Source organism: Phacochoerus africanus, chromosome 6, assembly GCF_016906955.1.
Source record: "Phacochoerus africanus isolate WHEZ1 chromosome 6, ROS_Pafr_v1, whole genome shotgun sequence".
In the NCBI taxonomy this organism is placed as follows: Eukaryota; Metazoa; Chordata; class Mammalia; order Artiodactyla; family Suidae; genus Phacochoerus; species Phacochoerus africanus.
The window spans coordinates 2839138-2852743 of NC_062549.1; the positions used below are offsets into that span (position 1 = coordinate 2839138).

The 13606-nt window shown below is 47.1% G+C and overlaps 1 protein-coding gene across 29 annotated transcripts in view; it reads left to right on the top strand.

Annotated features, from left to right (window-relative positions):
• The window catches only part of PTK2 (protein tyrosine kinase 2), a 238606-nt gene that overhangs the window by 167274 nt on the left and 57726 nt on the right, over positions 1-13606 (top strand). For 15 of the 29 annotated variants that reach the window (XM_047783173.1, XM_047783164.1, XM_047783185.1 and 12 more), the window contains 5 exons: positions 1648-1704; positions 3051-3071; positions 4175-4272; positions 9325-9409; positions 13024-13124. In XM_047783173.1, coding sequence (XP_047639129.1) covers positions 1648-1704; positions 3051-3071; positions 4175-4272; positions 9325-9409; positions 13024-13124 — 362 coding nt within the window. Of the gene's footprint in view, positions 1-1647; positions 1705-3050; positions 3072-4174; positions 4273-9324; positions 9410-13023; positions 13125-13606 lie in introns of those variants that run through there. The other 14 variants (XM_047783176.1, XM_047783177.1, XM_047783180.1 and 11 more) reach the window with 2 other exon arrangements.

The window sequence follows — 13606 nt, forward strand, 5'->3', positions numbered from 1 at the left end:
TTCAGCATTGCTGTGAGCTGTGGTGTAGTCACAAATGCGGCTCGGATCTGGTGTTGCTGTGGCTGTGGTGTAGGTCGGCAGCAGCAGCTCTGTTTAGACCCCTAGCCTAGGAATCTCCATATGCTGCAGGTGTGGCCTTAAAAAAGAAAAGAAAAAGAAAAAAAAAGAAATAGTTCACATTTGCTAAATGTCTTAGCTGACTTAGTGATTTTACATTCCGCCAGTTGAAATTTTTTTCTTACTTAATTCACTTTCAATGATAGATGATTACAAATTCAGAAATGAATTCTTCCAGTTACCCTTAGATTTTGTCTTGGCCATTGCCATAGCAGTCTGCGGAACAGTCGGTATGCTCGTGACTATAAACTGTGTACCTTCTCTAGTTTCTTTGCTGTCTGTAATTTTAATATATGAACGAAGGAATAATAGCACCGAAGAAAGGACTTTTAGTTCTTTAGCTTTTACTTTCTCTGGGGTTAGATTTTCCAAAGGAAAGTTCAGGACCTGCCCTTCCTTTCCTGGCCAGCAGCTCAATCCCTTGTGCTCAGAGCTACTAACGGTTTTCCTCTTTCCAGAAAGAGGCAAACAGGACCTATGGGCTTTTTCAGCACAGTTGTCCAAGGGAGTGGTTGTTTCCTTCAAGCGGAGTTCCCTCCAGGAACGTGGTGAGGGCCCTTGAAGGTGCTGCCGTCCCGAAAGCGGTCAGCGGGAGCATCAGAAGTCCTCGATGTGCGCTCGGAAGAGAACGCGTCTTAAGATGCTCTTTGTCCTCACGTTAGTCTTCCTGGCACATCTGATACCCTTTGACCTTAGCGTGAACAGTTTCGGAGTTCCCGCCGTGGCCCAGCGGAAGCGAATCTCAGTAGTAACCCTGAGGTTTGATCCCTGGCCTCGCTCAGCGGGTTAAGGGTCCAGCACTGCCGTGAGCTATGGTGTAGGTCGCAGACACGGCTCGGATCTGGCGTGGCTGTGGTGTAGGCCAGCGGCTGCAGCTCTGATTGGACCCCCTAGCCTGGGAACCTCCATATGCCTCGGGTGCAGCCATTAAAAAAAATATATATACATATGAACCGTTTAACTCTATGAGCGGAAAGTTACAAGAGGGAAATTCATGGTTGCTCTCACGCTGAGCGGAGGGCCTACGTTAGCCCAGTTCCTCTCCTCAGAGTCAGCCTGCCACCTGCTTCCACAGCGACCGTCCCCCCGCGCTGTGCGCTTGAGTCACCACTGGGATCCGAGCCGTGTTCTGAGGCACCGGTCTTGAGTGGCGAACTCGCCGTGACAGCAGAGTGGTTTTAAACATGAATCTGGTACAGCTGGGGGAAGGTTTTGCAGCCGGAGCAGCGAGGTGGTGGGTGTGAGTCATCCAGCCTTGTTTCCTGTCTTTCTGTTCTTCACAAGGGCTTTCTCTGTTAGCTGTGTGTGCTCCCTGGGGGACAAGTCTGTGTATTAGAACATGTTGGACCATGATGTCACTTTTATTTCCATAAATGACTCATGTGTGAACAAAAACTGAGTAATAGTGTTTTAAGAATGTGTCGGCATCGTAGAGGCTTTAGGCAGATCACTTTGCCTTTTCAAATCCTATGAAAGGCCAGGGGGTCGAGTATCTGACCGCTTCCAACGTATCTGTTTCCTCTCCTGCAGAAACAGACGACTATGCGGAGATTATAGATGAAGAAGATACTTACACCATGCCCTCGAGTGAGTAGACGTCTGCTTTTGCGCTTGGAGATTTGACAGACGCTGAACTTTTAAGTGCCTCACGCTTAAAGGTTTTAAATATTGTCTTTCCAGACCTACCTTTAATACCTTACTGAGTGCTTAACAGAAACACTTTGTCAGCCCTCAGAATTCCGTGTTGTGTGTGTCCACGGCTGCGTCAGACGCCTGGGACTCAGACATCTATGATAAGTCAGTTTAGTTACAGGGGGGTTGTAGTCTTGTCTTCTGCCTCTCTGATCATAGCGCCTTTATCAGTTAGAGAGAAAGTCGGTATTTAAAGCTAAATCCATGTACACATGTGTACATACACAGTTCTTTGAATATGCATATTGAATGGCGTGCATTTCCCCTTTGAAGCTTCTGTTGCCCTTGACTAAACAATCATAGAGAGCTTCCCGCATCCGGTTCTCCGGCTCAGAGCGGGGTGCAGGGCGAGTGCCTCCTCAGCCGCCTGCTGATCTGCTACTCAGCGGATGTAAACACGCTGCTTCTCTGTGTGCGGCTTGTTGGTGAGGAAAGTCAGGAGCATGGTCCCTGCTCTTGAGTTGGAGGTGCCCTTGAAATTTCGTCTCCCTAAAAGAAAATGTTAAGCCTCCTCCTGCAGAGGCCCAATCAGGCGTCCACCTTCCAGACTCAGAGGCCTTCATCATTCAACATCTGATGTCCCAACTCCAGAAGAGCTCCGTGTATTTGTAAAAGAAATGTTTGCCCCTGTAAAAACATGTAAAAAACAGGCAAATGCTTTGCCCCAGGTGTAAATGTGTTTAACTTTGCGTTCCGTATGCATTTGGAGAGTTACCAAAATAAAGAGGAGCAGCTCATTCCCCTCAGGTGTGGTGCATTCGCGGGGTGGGGACCTCCTTTCAAGAGCTCCCGGGTCAGTGATTTACAACAGAGGCTGAGATTTGACCGTGTTCATTTTGACTTGCCATAGCAATTTGGAAACGTGTTTAGATTTAGGTTTAAATTTTTGGTTAGCCACTTAGTCATTTGTACATTCCTGCAGAGTATCCAAATTTTTATTCTTATGGTATCCGTAGTTGAGTGGTAAATGTCCAGCATGGCTAGCTTTTATCCGAACCCCGTAAAAGTGACATATCATTTAGGAATTACAGGATAGAGATGGAAAGCCTTGTCTATACCATTGTGTTATCTCGAGGATGTTACTTGTGTTTAGTCCTCTTTTTTGACCCATGTTCTTAGTTAAAATAGTTAACAGAGTAAATATTGAAATGTGTTCCCCATGTTTGTTGTTGTTAACCTAATTGCTATTAGTTATTTCTAAGCAAGGTCTTCAATTTTTCTCTCTCTTGATTGCAATACAGAAAGCTATGGAATAGATGAAGGTAACAGGTTTCCTTTAAAATAACTGCATTTGCTTGCAATTGCAACCTATGGAATGATATGGGATGTTTCAGTTTTTAGTTAACTTTTGTTTTAAAACTATTTTTCATTGGTTTACTCATGCTGTTAAATCAATGGAACTACTAGCTAAAGTGATTTTAAAGAGGAGAATAACCATCGAAAATTGGGGTTAAGTTTTCTATATGATTTATAATTTGGCAAACCAGGGAGAAAGTTTTTAAAGATTTGGCTGTTGTTTTATTTCATTGGTGATCATGCTAATGGAATGTATACAGTTCATATATATAATTTTCTGAGTGGAAGAAATGAAAATCCCAAGTAGTTAATTGGATTAGACTCCATCTACTGGGTTCCTGGTGGGTATTTTCTTTCTGTGTGCCTCAAAAGCCTGCTAAATAATTGGTTTTGTATAAATCCTAACAGTTTAACACATTACTTTGAGGCATCTATTCTCAAAAGTGTAAAATTCTTATGGATTCTTTTATGGTATGTTCAACACTGATGCCAAGTCATCAATTTTGAAATTAGTTTTTAGAAGCTACCTCTTTAAACTCTTTTAGCTCCATGAATAATATAGATAGGATTATAATAAAGTGGAAAACTCTTAAACTTTCAAAACATAGTTACTTACGACACAATTTCTTGTTGCCTCCACATTTACCAATTGTGGTAACCTATAAAAAAATTGCTTAAAATAACTGGTTTTTAGCCTTCATATATTAATACCTGAACTAATAGCACATATTAATTAAGCACATGATTAAAAATATATAAACTTGGAGCAATTATTTAGAAAAGCGTCAAATAGATGTCAACTAATGCAGACATTCAAAACTGTGAAGACAATCTGCCTTGTATAAACTCATTGTTTCAGTCACTCAGCCAGTGCCGTAAGTTACATACATTCCTTTTAAAATGTTGTTTAAGAGAATTCCGCTCTGTTTAAAGCATTTTCGTAGAATGATGTGCTACTGATGAAACTTTTACTCATGGAGGATGAGGAGGAAATGACATGTGTCGGTGTCTTCTGCATTGGGAATGTCCCACCTAAGGATTTTTCTGGTGTCTGGATCGTGTTTTGCAGCCAGGGACTATGAGATTCAGAGGGAGAGGATAGAGCTCGGACGGTGCATTGGAGAGGGCCAGTTTGGGGACGTGCACCAAGGCGCTTACACGAGCCCAGTAAGTCCTGTGATGTGGTCAGCAACCCGCTGCCCTGTCTGTGTACATTCAAATTGCCTCCTGTTTGTCCGCACGAGTCCTTCGTTCTTTCAGATAGTTTCAGTTGTTCTTTATGGAGCTTATCATGTATGTCGCCTCACTTACTGTGTTCAAAAACCAGAAAATGGCAAGATTAGCTCCTGAGAGCTGCGTCTGTCATTCATTTTTAACCTTTCATTCAGCCTCTGTCATCAGTGATAGATTCCGTGGCTGATTGGTCCAGTGGGTGAAATTGACAAGCAGGTGACCGAAGTCAGGAGCAGTTAGCCAATATTCCCCTTACCTGCGTTTTCTGGAAAAGAACATTACTTTGTCCCAACTTGCCCTCCAGGAGAGATCAGTGGATTTTTTAAATTACTTACTTAATAATAGTTATATTGAAATGCAGTTCACATACAGGGGCACTTGCCCTTTCAAAGTGGGTGATTCAGTGGTTCCTTAGTGTGTTCACATGGTTGTGCGGCCATCACCACGGTCAATTCTGGAACATTTTCTTTTTTTTTTTTTGTCTTTGCTTTTTCTAGGGCTGCTCCTGCAGCATATGGAGATTCCCAGGCTAGGGGTGGAATCAGAGCTTTTGCTGCTGGCCTACGCCAGAGCCACAGCAACGCAGGATCTGAGCCTTGTCTTCGACCTACACCACAGCTCACGGCAACGCCGGATCCTTAACCCACTGAGCAAGGGCAGGGATCGAACCTGCAACCTCATGGTTCCTAGTCGGATTCGTTAACCACTGGTTAACCACTGCGCCACAACGGGAACTCCTGGAACATTTTCTTTACTCCGCAGAGCAACTTCCTACCTTGGCGAGGGTGTGGCGAAGAGGGAGCCTTGTGCACCGTTGGGAATGTAAACTGGTGCAGCCATGGTGGAAAACAGTATGGAGGGTATTCAGAAGCCTAAAAATAGAACTGCCACGGGACCCAGCAATGCCACTCCTGAGTATACATGCAAAGAAAACAAAAACATTCGTTCGAAAAGACACGTGCATCCCAGTGTTCACAGCAGCATTATTTCTAAGCCAAGATAAGGAAGCCACCTAAGTGCTTGTCAGCAGACAACGGATAAAGAAGGCGTGGTAGGCGTTCCTGTTGTGGCTCAGTGGGTTAAAAGCCCAACACCGTGTTCATGAGGCCTCGCTCGTGAGTTACGGATCCAGCATTGCCACAGTTGAGGCATAGTTCATAGGTGTGGCTCGAATCTGGTGTTGCCGTGGCTGTGGCATAGGCTGGCAGCTGCAGCTCCGATTCTCCCCCTAGCCTGGGAACTTCCATATGCCGCAGGTGCAGCCCAAAAAAGGAAAGAGAAAAAAAGAAGATGTGGTGTGTATGTATACAGTGAAATACTACTCAGCCATTAAAAAGAATGAAATTTTCCCATTTACAGCAACATGGATGGACTTGGAGAACAGTATGCTAAGTGAAATAAGTCAGAGAAAGACAAATACTCTGTTATTTATATACAGAATCTAAAAAATAAATGAATGAATACAACAAAATAGAAACAGACTCACAGATGTAGAAAACAAACTAGTGCTTACCAGTGGGGAGAGGGACTCGGGGAGGGGCGCGTGAAAGAAACAGGACTGAGACAAACTGCTCGGCATAAAATGGATGAGCAGCAAGGATGTGCTGTGCAGCACAGGCATGCTAGCCAGTGTGTTATAAATGTGATAAATTCATTGAGTGGTATTTTGGGGGGGTGGGGGAAAGCCCCACACGTGTTGGCAGTTACTTCCCACTCCACCCTTGGCTCAGGCCTGGACAGTCACTTGTTCGCTCTGTTTCTATGGATTTGCCTCTTCTGGACATTTTGTATAAGTAGAGTCATACAGTACATGGCCTTTTGTGATGGGTTTCTTTTAGTTGGCATAGTGTTGTAAGGCTTTATCCACGTGGTAGCATGTAGCAGTACTTCCTTTTTTTTCTAACAGCCAGATAACATTCCACTGTCTGGATAGGCCACTTTTTGTTTGTTCATTCATCAGCTGATGGGCATTTGGTTGTTACCAAAAGTTGTTACCACTTTTTGGCTACTGTGAATAATGCAGCTGTGAACATTTGTGTGTAAGTTTTTGTGTGAACGTAATTTTCAGTTCTCTCAAGTGTATGTGTCTAGAAGTGGAATTGCTGGGTCATTACTTTTTGCCAAACTGCTAAACCTTTTTCCAAAGAAGCTGCTCCGATTTAGATTCCTAGAAGCAGTGTACAAGAGTGCCCATTTCTCCATACCCCCACCAACACTTGTCATTGTATGTTTTTATTTATTAGGTCAGTCATTTTTAAATGCTGTTTTAAAATAATAGTACAGGGAGTTACCATTGTGGTGCAGTGGAAACGAATCCAACGAGTATCCACGAGGATGCAGGTTTGATCCCTGGCCTTTCTCAGTGGGTTTGGGATCTGGTGTTGCTGTGGCTGTGGCTTGGGCGGGCAGCTGTAGCTCTGATTCGACCCCTAGCCTGGGAACTTCCATATTTGCCACAGTGTGGCCCTAAAAAGCAAAAGATAAAAATAAAAATAAATAATAGTACAGACTTGTTCAAGAAACTTGTTTTTCACCTAGACCTGGACAGCTGTTCAGAGATGGCTTTCATGAAGCTCTAATGGCACAGGTGATACACCTGCTTTAGAACCTGCAGGTGGCATTTTCCTCCTCCGGTGACTCATCTATCAGTCTTTCGTGTCTTTACACATGCGCTCATTATTTTATAACCAAAGGTCTGGAAAAGTACTTTCCTTCAAGGACAGCAGATCATCGTTAGAGAGTCTGTTTTTTAAAGTTCAGTTTTGAAAGTCTTTGCCCTTATGCTTATGTAAAATTATATCATTATTACATTTTTAGCTGTTAACTCCTTTTCCAATTTTTTTTTACTATATTATGCTTTTTTTTTTTTTCCCCACTTTAGGACCCCACCCATGGCATATGGAGGTTCCCAGGCTAAGGGTTGAATCGGAGCTACAGCTGACAGCCTACGACACAGCCACAGCAACTCAGGAGCTGAGCCACGTCTTCAACATACACCACAGCTCACAGCAGTGCCAGATCCTTAGCCCGCTGAGCACCGAGCGAGACCAGGAATCCTAATTGGGTTAGTTAACCGCTGAGCCATGAAGGGGACTGCATTAGTAATCTTTTTTTTCTTTTCTTTTTTTTTTTTGGCCGCTGCAGATGGGGTCCCAGGCCAAGGATCAGATCAGAGCCACCGCCTCCTTAGCCACTGTGCTGGGCCGGGGATCGAACTCGGGTCTCAGAGCTTCCCAGATGCCGCTCATGCCATTGTCCCACAGCAGAGCTGTGTGTTGTTCCTTTTTTTTAACTCTCTTAACTCTGCTCTTTGAGGCAAAATGCATTAGAAAGAGCCCTGGATCTGAATTTGCTCAGAAGACCTAAATCCTAGGCTTGGACCCACCTGCCTGTGAGACTCAAGGGGGGGTGAGGTTTCTTGACCTAAATCGATGGTCTCTCAAGTTCTTACTAGGCAAGCACACTGGAGTTCCTCAAGCACAGTGATTCACCAGGATCACACAGCTAACAGCAGGGCTGGTAGACTTTATTTCACTCTAGGTGTGAAAATACAAGAGAGCAATTTTTTAAAGACCCACAATGTATTTGCTGCGTGAATCTCAGCAGAGTTCACATTTTTTGTTGAACATCTTTGTATATGTTGTATGTGAATGCTTGTTTATTTTGGTTTTGTCTCTTCTTTTTTCTTTTAAGGGCTGCACTCGCGGTATATGGAAGCTCAGGGTAGGGGTCAAATTGGAGCTGTAGCCGCTGGCCTACACCACAACCACAGCAACTCAGGATCCAAATCTGCGACCTACTCCACAGCTCACAGCAACGCCAGATCTTTAACCCACCGAGCGAGGCCAGTGATTTAATGTGCATCCCCATGGATACTAGTCAGGTTCGTTTCCGCTGAGCCACAGTGGGAACTATTTTGTTTTTAATGTAGGAGTTTAGAGATTCTTTAATAATTGGTCAAAATGTAACTCAGCATAGGTTTCGTGGACAAAAACCCACCACTGGTTACTGTATTTGAGATTAATTCTTTTAGCAACTAAAAGTGCTAAAAGTGACAGCTCAGTGGTGGGGACATTGTACTGAACAAAACAGGGAGAGTTCCTGCTCTCGGAAGTGAAATCCTGTCTGAGGCAGTAGAGATGCACAAAAGCAGATACACTGAATACTGGGGGAGGGGGGCGGTCAGGGCACCCTTCCTGCAAGACCGTGACCCAGGAACAGAGGCCTGAGCGAGGAGGCACAGCCCCTGAGCTCCCTGTGGGGAGTGTGCCAGGCAGGGACAAGGGCCAACAGGGGCACCCAGGTGAGGCCAGGGAGGGGGAGGAGGAGGAGAAATCCGAAGGGAGGCCCGGCCGCGGGGCCGGCACAGGGTGGCGGGCAGCCTCTGGCTCTGGGTCAGTGGACGTGAGGTCTGTCTGACAGCTCCTCGCACAGGGCTTTTTTCTGTTAGGCCCCGTTATCAGCCGTATTTGTATTATTTGGGCATTCTCTGATCACGTGCACATTCTCGCATCATTACTACCCTAGTCTTAAAGATCATTTAGGGAGGTCCCATTGGCTCAGAGGAAACGAACCTGACCGGTATCCATGAGGACACAGGCTCGATCCCTGGCCCCAGTCAGTGGGTTAAGGATCTGGCGTTGCCGCAAGCTGTGACATAGGTCACAGATGCTTCTCAGATCTGGCGTAGGTGTGGCTGTGGCTATGGCCAGCAGCTGTAGCTCCAGCTCGATCCCTAGCCTGGGAACTTCCATGCTGCAGGTGTGGCCCTCAAAAGCAAAAGCAAAAAAAAAAAAAAAAAGTCATTTTTAAACCCATTTTCTCATTTTGTTTTTGTTTTTTCTTGGGGTTTCACTTGTTCTTCTAAGTGTTATGTTTGATGGTTTGATGGTTATGATTCTCCCTGATCCAGAATCCACGGAGCTGCAATCTGAACATGCCCCCTGATTCATAGAGACCCTCTCTTTGCATGTGTCCCTGTCACAGGAGAACCCAGCTTTGGCGGTTGCAATTAAAACATGTAAAAACTGTACTTCGGACAGCGTGAGAGAGAAATTCCTTCAGGAAGCCTGTAAGTTTCTAGAAATTTGTGTGGAACTCCATTTGACTGTGAAATCTAACCCTTCTCTGAAGAAGGAAGACAAGCAGCATTTATTATGCTGCCTGTGTGGAGGCATGTCCGCGGGGCTTTGCAGTCAGCTGTTGTGTTTGGGGTGAAGGCAGATTGATTTGCTGTCCCTCATCCCCAGACCTCGTGCCATCACCGGCTCCAGGTGCCCTGGTGGCGGGTGCCGGCGTGTGGCAGCCCTGGGGCGGGGTCGAGGCACAGTCTCAGTCCCTGCGGGCGGGGCTGGAGGACAAGTGAGGGGGTGGGACCCTGCTGTGGAGCCACACCTCCGACCTGAGGAGGCCACCAGAGAGTCAGGCGCGACATGTCACATCTCCTGCACGCCAAGCCTGGGAGAGCCGGCATCTGGTCCTGTCCCCTGGCACACACCTGGCTCTTTGCAGCATGCCCCCAGGCGGGCATGTTCTTCCTGCTTCCGTCGCCTCCTTCACATCTGACCACATACTGAAATCGTCTCCTAAGGAGGCTTTGTCACAGGACCCGGCTCTTTCCCCGCCTAGGTGTCCATAATTAGAGAGGCACTGCTTGAAAGTTACTGTGTCTTCTCTCCCTCTAGACTTCAAGCTCTGGGGCGGACAAGGACCTTGTCTGTTGTGCTCACTGCCCAGACCCGGTGCCAGCCTGGGGCTTGCTTAACTCATGAAAGGCACCCAGTGGCTGATGGTCACACGAAGGAGCCTCAGTGCCCTTCACCACACGGACATTGAATTTCAATAAAGATTTGCCGTCCGACGGCTGAATAAGACGTCGGAGTAAATCGTACTGTCACTGCATCAGCCAAGTCTAAGCAAATCCCGATCCTGCTCTGGATCTTTGGCATAAGTACCAGACTCGTCCCGGCGATGGCTTGTGTCTCGGTTTACTTCTTCCGGCCCCGAGGCCAAGAAAACACCAAGTACATATCAGTCAGGACCTAACACCCTGGCTGCCTTGCCTTTGGGGGTATCCGAATGCAGTATTCATTGTTAAAAATGTAAATTCTTTCATTGCTAATCTTTCTCTAAAACATTTATTCGTTACTGTGATTTTTGTAGGACTGGGGATCATCGCTACGCAAATCAGTTTTAGAGTTTTCTAGGGTAGTCGGGTACAGCTAATAACCTTGTTTTCTTTTTGATAGGCTGCTATTTCAAAGAAATGCGATGGATATAGTATGTCTAAATCCTGTAGGGCTTTGACAGGCTCTGTACGGTGGTCATTAAACTTTTTCCATAGAGGACCACGCAGTAAATAGTTTGGGCTCTGCAGGCCCGATGGCCTCTGTCACAGCTGTTCAGCTCTGCCATTGAGGCGTGAAAGGGCGACAGGCGGCACCCAGAGGCGGGAGCGGGACGGAGTTGATGAAGGCGCTCGGTGGCGCTGCCGCAGCTCCCCGCCCCGGCCAAGTGAGCAGCAGGCCAGCGGGCCCCGCTGGGTTTCGCTGCAGTGGGAACAGGGTCCTTGTAAGCACGGGCCCTCCTCTTAGCTCTTCGCTGTGAGGTACGTGTAGCAGTTGCTGCAGAGGAAAGGTAACAGGCCTGGTAGTTGTTACGTAAGAGTGATGGAAAACCAGAAATCAGTTGAAAATAAGAGTAGATATGCTGGGTTCCTCAGTGTTTACCCAAAAATGTCACAGCATGCTTTGAAAGGGTTAACTCAATCTGACAAGATGGAATTCAGTGGTACATTTTGGATTTAGTTCAGGTGTTGAGGTTTGCAAAGGTTTTTGGGATGTTTTGTTTTTTAAACTACTAGGTCCTATTCTTGGAATATGTAAGAACAGTTGAGGGGGACTACCTTGAGGGTTTGAGTGATCTCAGGTGAGGGTGAGGTGGCTTTGCAAGAAGCCAGTGTGACCCTCGGGTGCCCTGGTGGGATATTCAGCCCTCCTCATCCCCAAGTTCTGCATTGGCAGATTCAACCAACTGTGGATCGAAGACATTTGAAAAAATTCCGGAAAGTTCCAGAAAGCAGAACCTGAATTTGCTGTGCTTTGGCAAGTCTTTGTGTAGCATTTACTTAGTATTAGCTATTACAGACGGTCTAGAGATGACTCGGAGAAAAGAGAGGGTGTGCGCAGGGTACCTGCAAATACTGCACCCTTTTCTATGAGGGACGTTGAGTCTCCGCAGATTTTGGTCCCACCCCTACCACCCCAGGAGGATGTGCCCGTGAGCCAGTCCCCTTTGGATACCGAGGGACAGCCGTATGTGTGCAGACTGAAAGCAGTGAGAGGCCAGTGAGTAGATGCAGAGGTACCAGCTCTGAGTTGCAGTCCACACTGGGCTCCATACTGAGGTGCATGCGAAAAGATATTTGCTGCTGCTGTATTCTAACATCCTTGCTTGTCATTGGAAATATCAACCCTGTATTGGTCCCCAAGGTTAAAAATTTTATTCTGCATAGTCCATGAAATCCAGGTGCCTTGGGGACCTCTGCAGGAGGTGGCCTTTCAAGTCACTTCCAATGCTGAGGTCCTGTAGCTGTACGCAGGTTTCCTGCGTCTCAGTAATCCTAGCTAGTGTACTGACTGTGTACCTAGCCAGTGTACTGACCTTCTTGGCCCTGGTATTAGGGATTAGAAATAAGTACACGCTTAGAAACACATCCCCACGTACATAGGTATGTGTGCCCATGCACAGGGCCCCGTGGTCATCCTGGGCTCAGTGACACTGTCCACCTCAAATGACAGCCATAGGCCATGTTTGGCCTCAGACTCGCTTTGAGAGGAGTCCCGGATGAGAAGCAGCATGCCAGCATTTCCACTGTGGGGCAGGAGCTAGTTTCCTCAGTCCTGAAAGTGACCAGGGACATGTAGGGGTAAGGCCGCAGCGGTGGACCCCAGAGCCTCTCAGGTCCAGAGCAGATATCCTCACACACCTGTGGGGTGGGCTCCAGGCCCTGCACAGGTACGCCCAGCTACACCCGCACTCCAGGCAGCTCCGGCTCCCCCACCAGCAGTTTCCCAAGCAGGTGATCCTTACCATAAAGGGTATTGCTTAGTAAATGAATCACACAGTCCAACCGGGTCAGATTTCCAAAGGAAAACCTAGAAAGTTAGCCCCCAGTCCGATTTGTCTGTGGAAAAGAGGCATTCTTCACACCTTGCTCAGGGTGTCCCAGTGTGGTCCCTAGCGAGTTCACTGCAGCGGTGTCTCGTGCCTCAACTGATGTGCTTTTGGGCACCATTTTAATGCCCTTCTGTAAGCTGAACCAACCAGTGAAAATTTGGGGGGGGGGGTCTTTTTTTTTTTTAGGGCCCCACCTGCTGCCTATGGAGGTTCCCAGGCTAGGGGTTGAATCAGAGCTGCAGCCGATGGCCACAGCCACAGCCACGCCAGATCCATGTCTGTGACCTACCCCACACCTCACAGCAGCGCTGGATCCTGAACCCCCTGAGCAAGGCCAGGGATTGAACCTGTGTCCTCATGGTTACTAGTCAAATTCGTTACCGCTGAGTCACAACGGGAAGTTCTCACCAGTGGAGTTGAATAAACAGTTTCCACATCATTAGTCTCGGGTCTTAATTGAAGCAGCGTCAGGAAGACAAAGACTTTCCAACAACTGTGTCTCCCCAGTGACGATGCGTCAGTTTGACCACCCGCACATCGTGAAGCTGATCGGGGTCATCACGGAGAACCCCGTCTGGATCATCATGGAGCTGTGCACGCTTGGAGAGGTACCCCCCCCCCGCCGCCCCGTGCAGCCTGCACCCGCTCTGCTAGCCTCCGCTTAGGAGAGGGGAGGCCAGCGACGGATAGCCCCTGGTTGGGTTCAGAGAATGCGGGGCACCGTCTGCATTTGTTAGATTCCCAGGTAATCCCCTGGCAGCACTGTTTTCCCACTGAAAGTATCAGGACCGGAAGCCGTGAGACCAGGTGGCTCTTTTTTTCCTTTCTGATGCCATGGCCAGGAGAAGAGGCCCGAGGATTTGAGGGTGGAAGCAATGTTAATGGCGTTTGGGTAAACTGATGCTGATTTTAGGTAAAGTAGACCAATTGCTTCATCTTTTTTGAGAATTCACTCTACAGTGTCTCTTAGACCAACAAATGTTAGTCACAGTTTCTTTTTGAAGTGTGCGTAGTAGAGTAGGGACAGATCTCCTCGTGTGACTTTCTCCAGAGTTCAGAAACTTGAAGGGTGCACCACTGTCACCAGGAG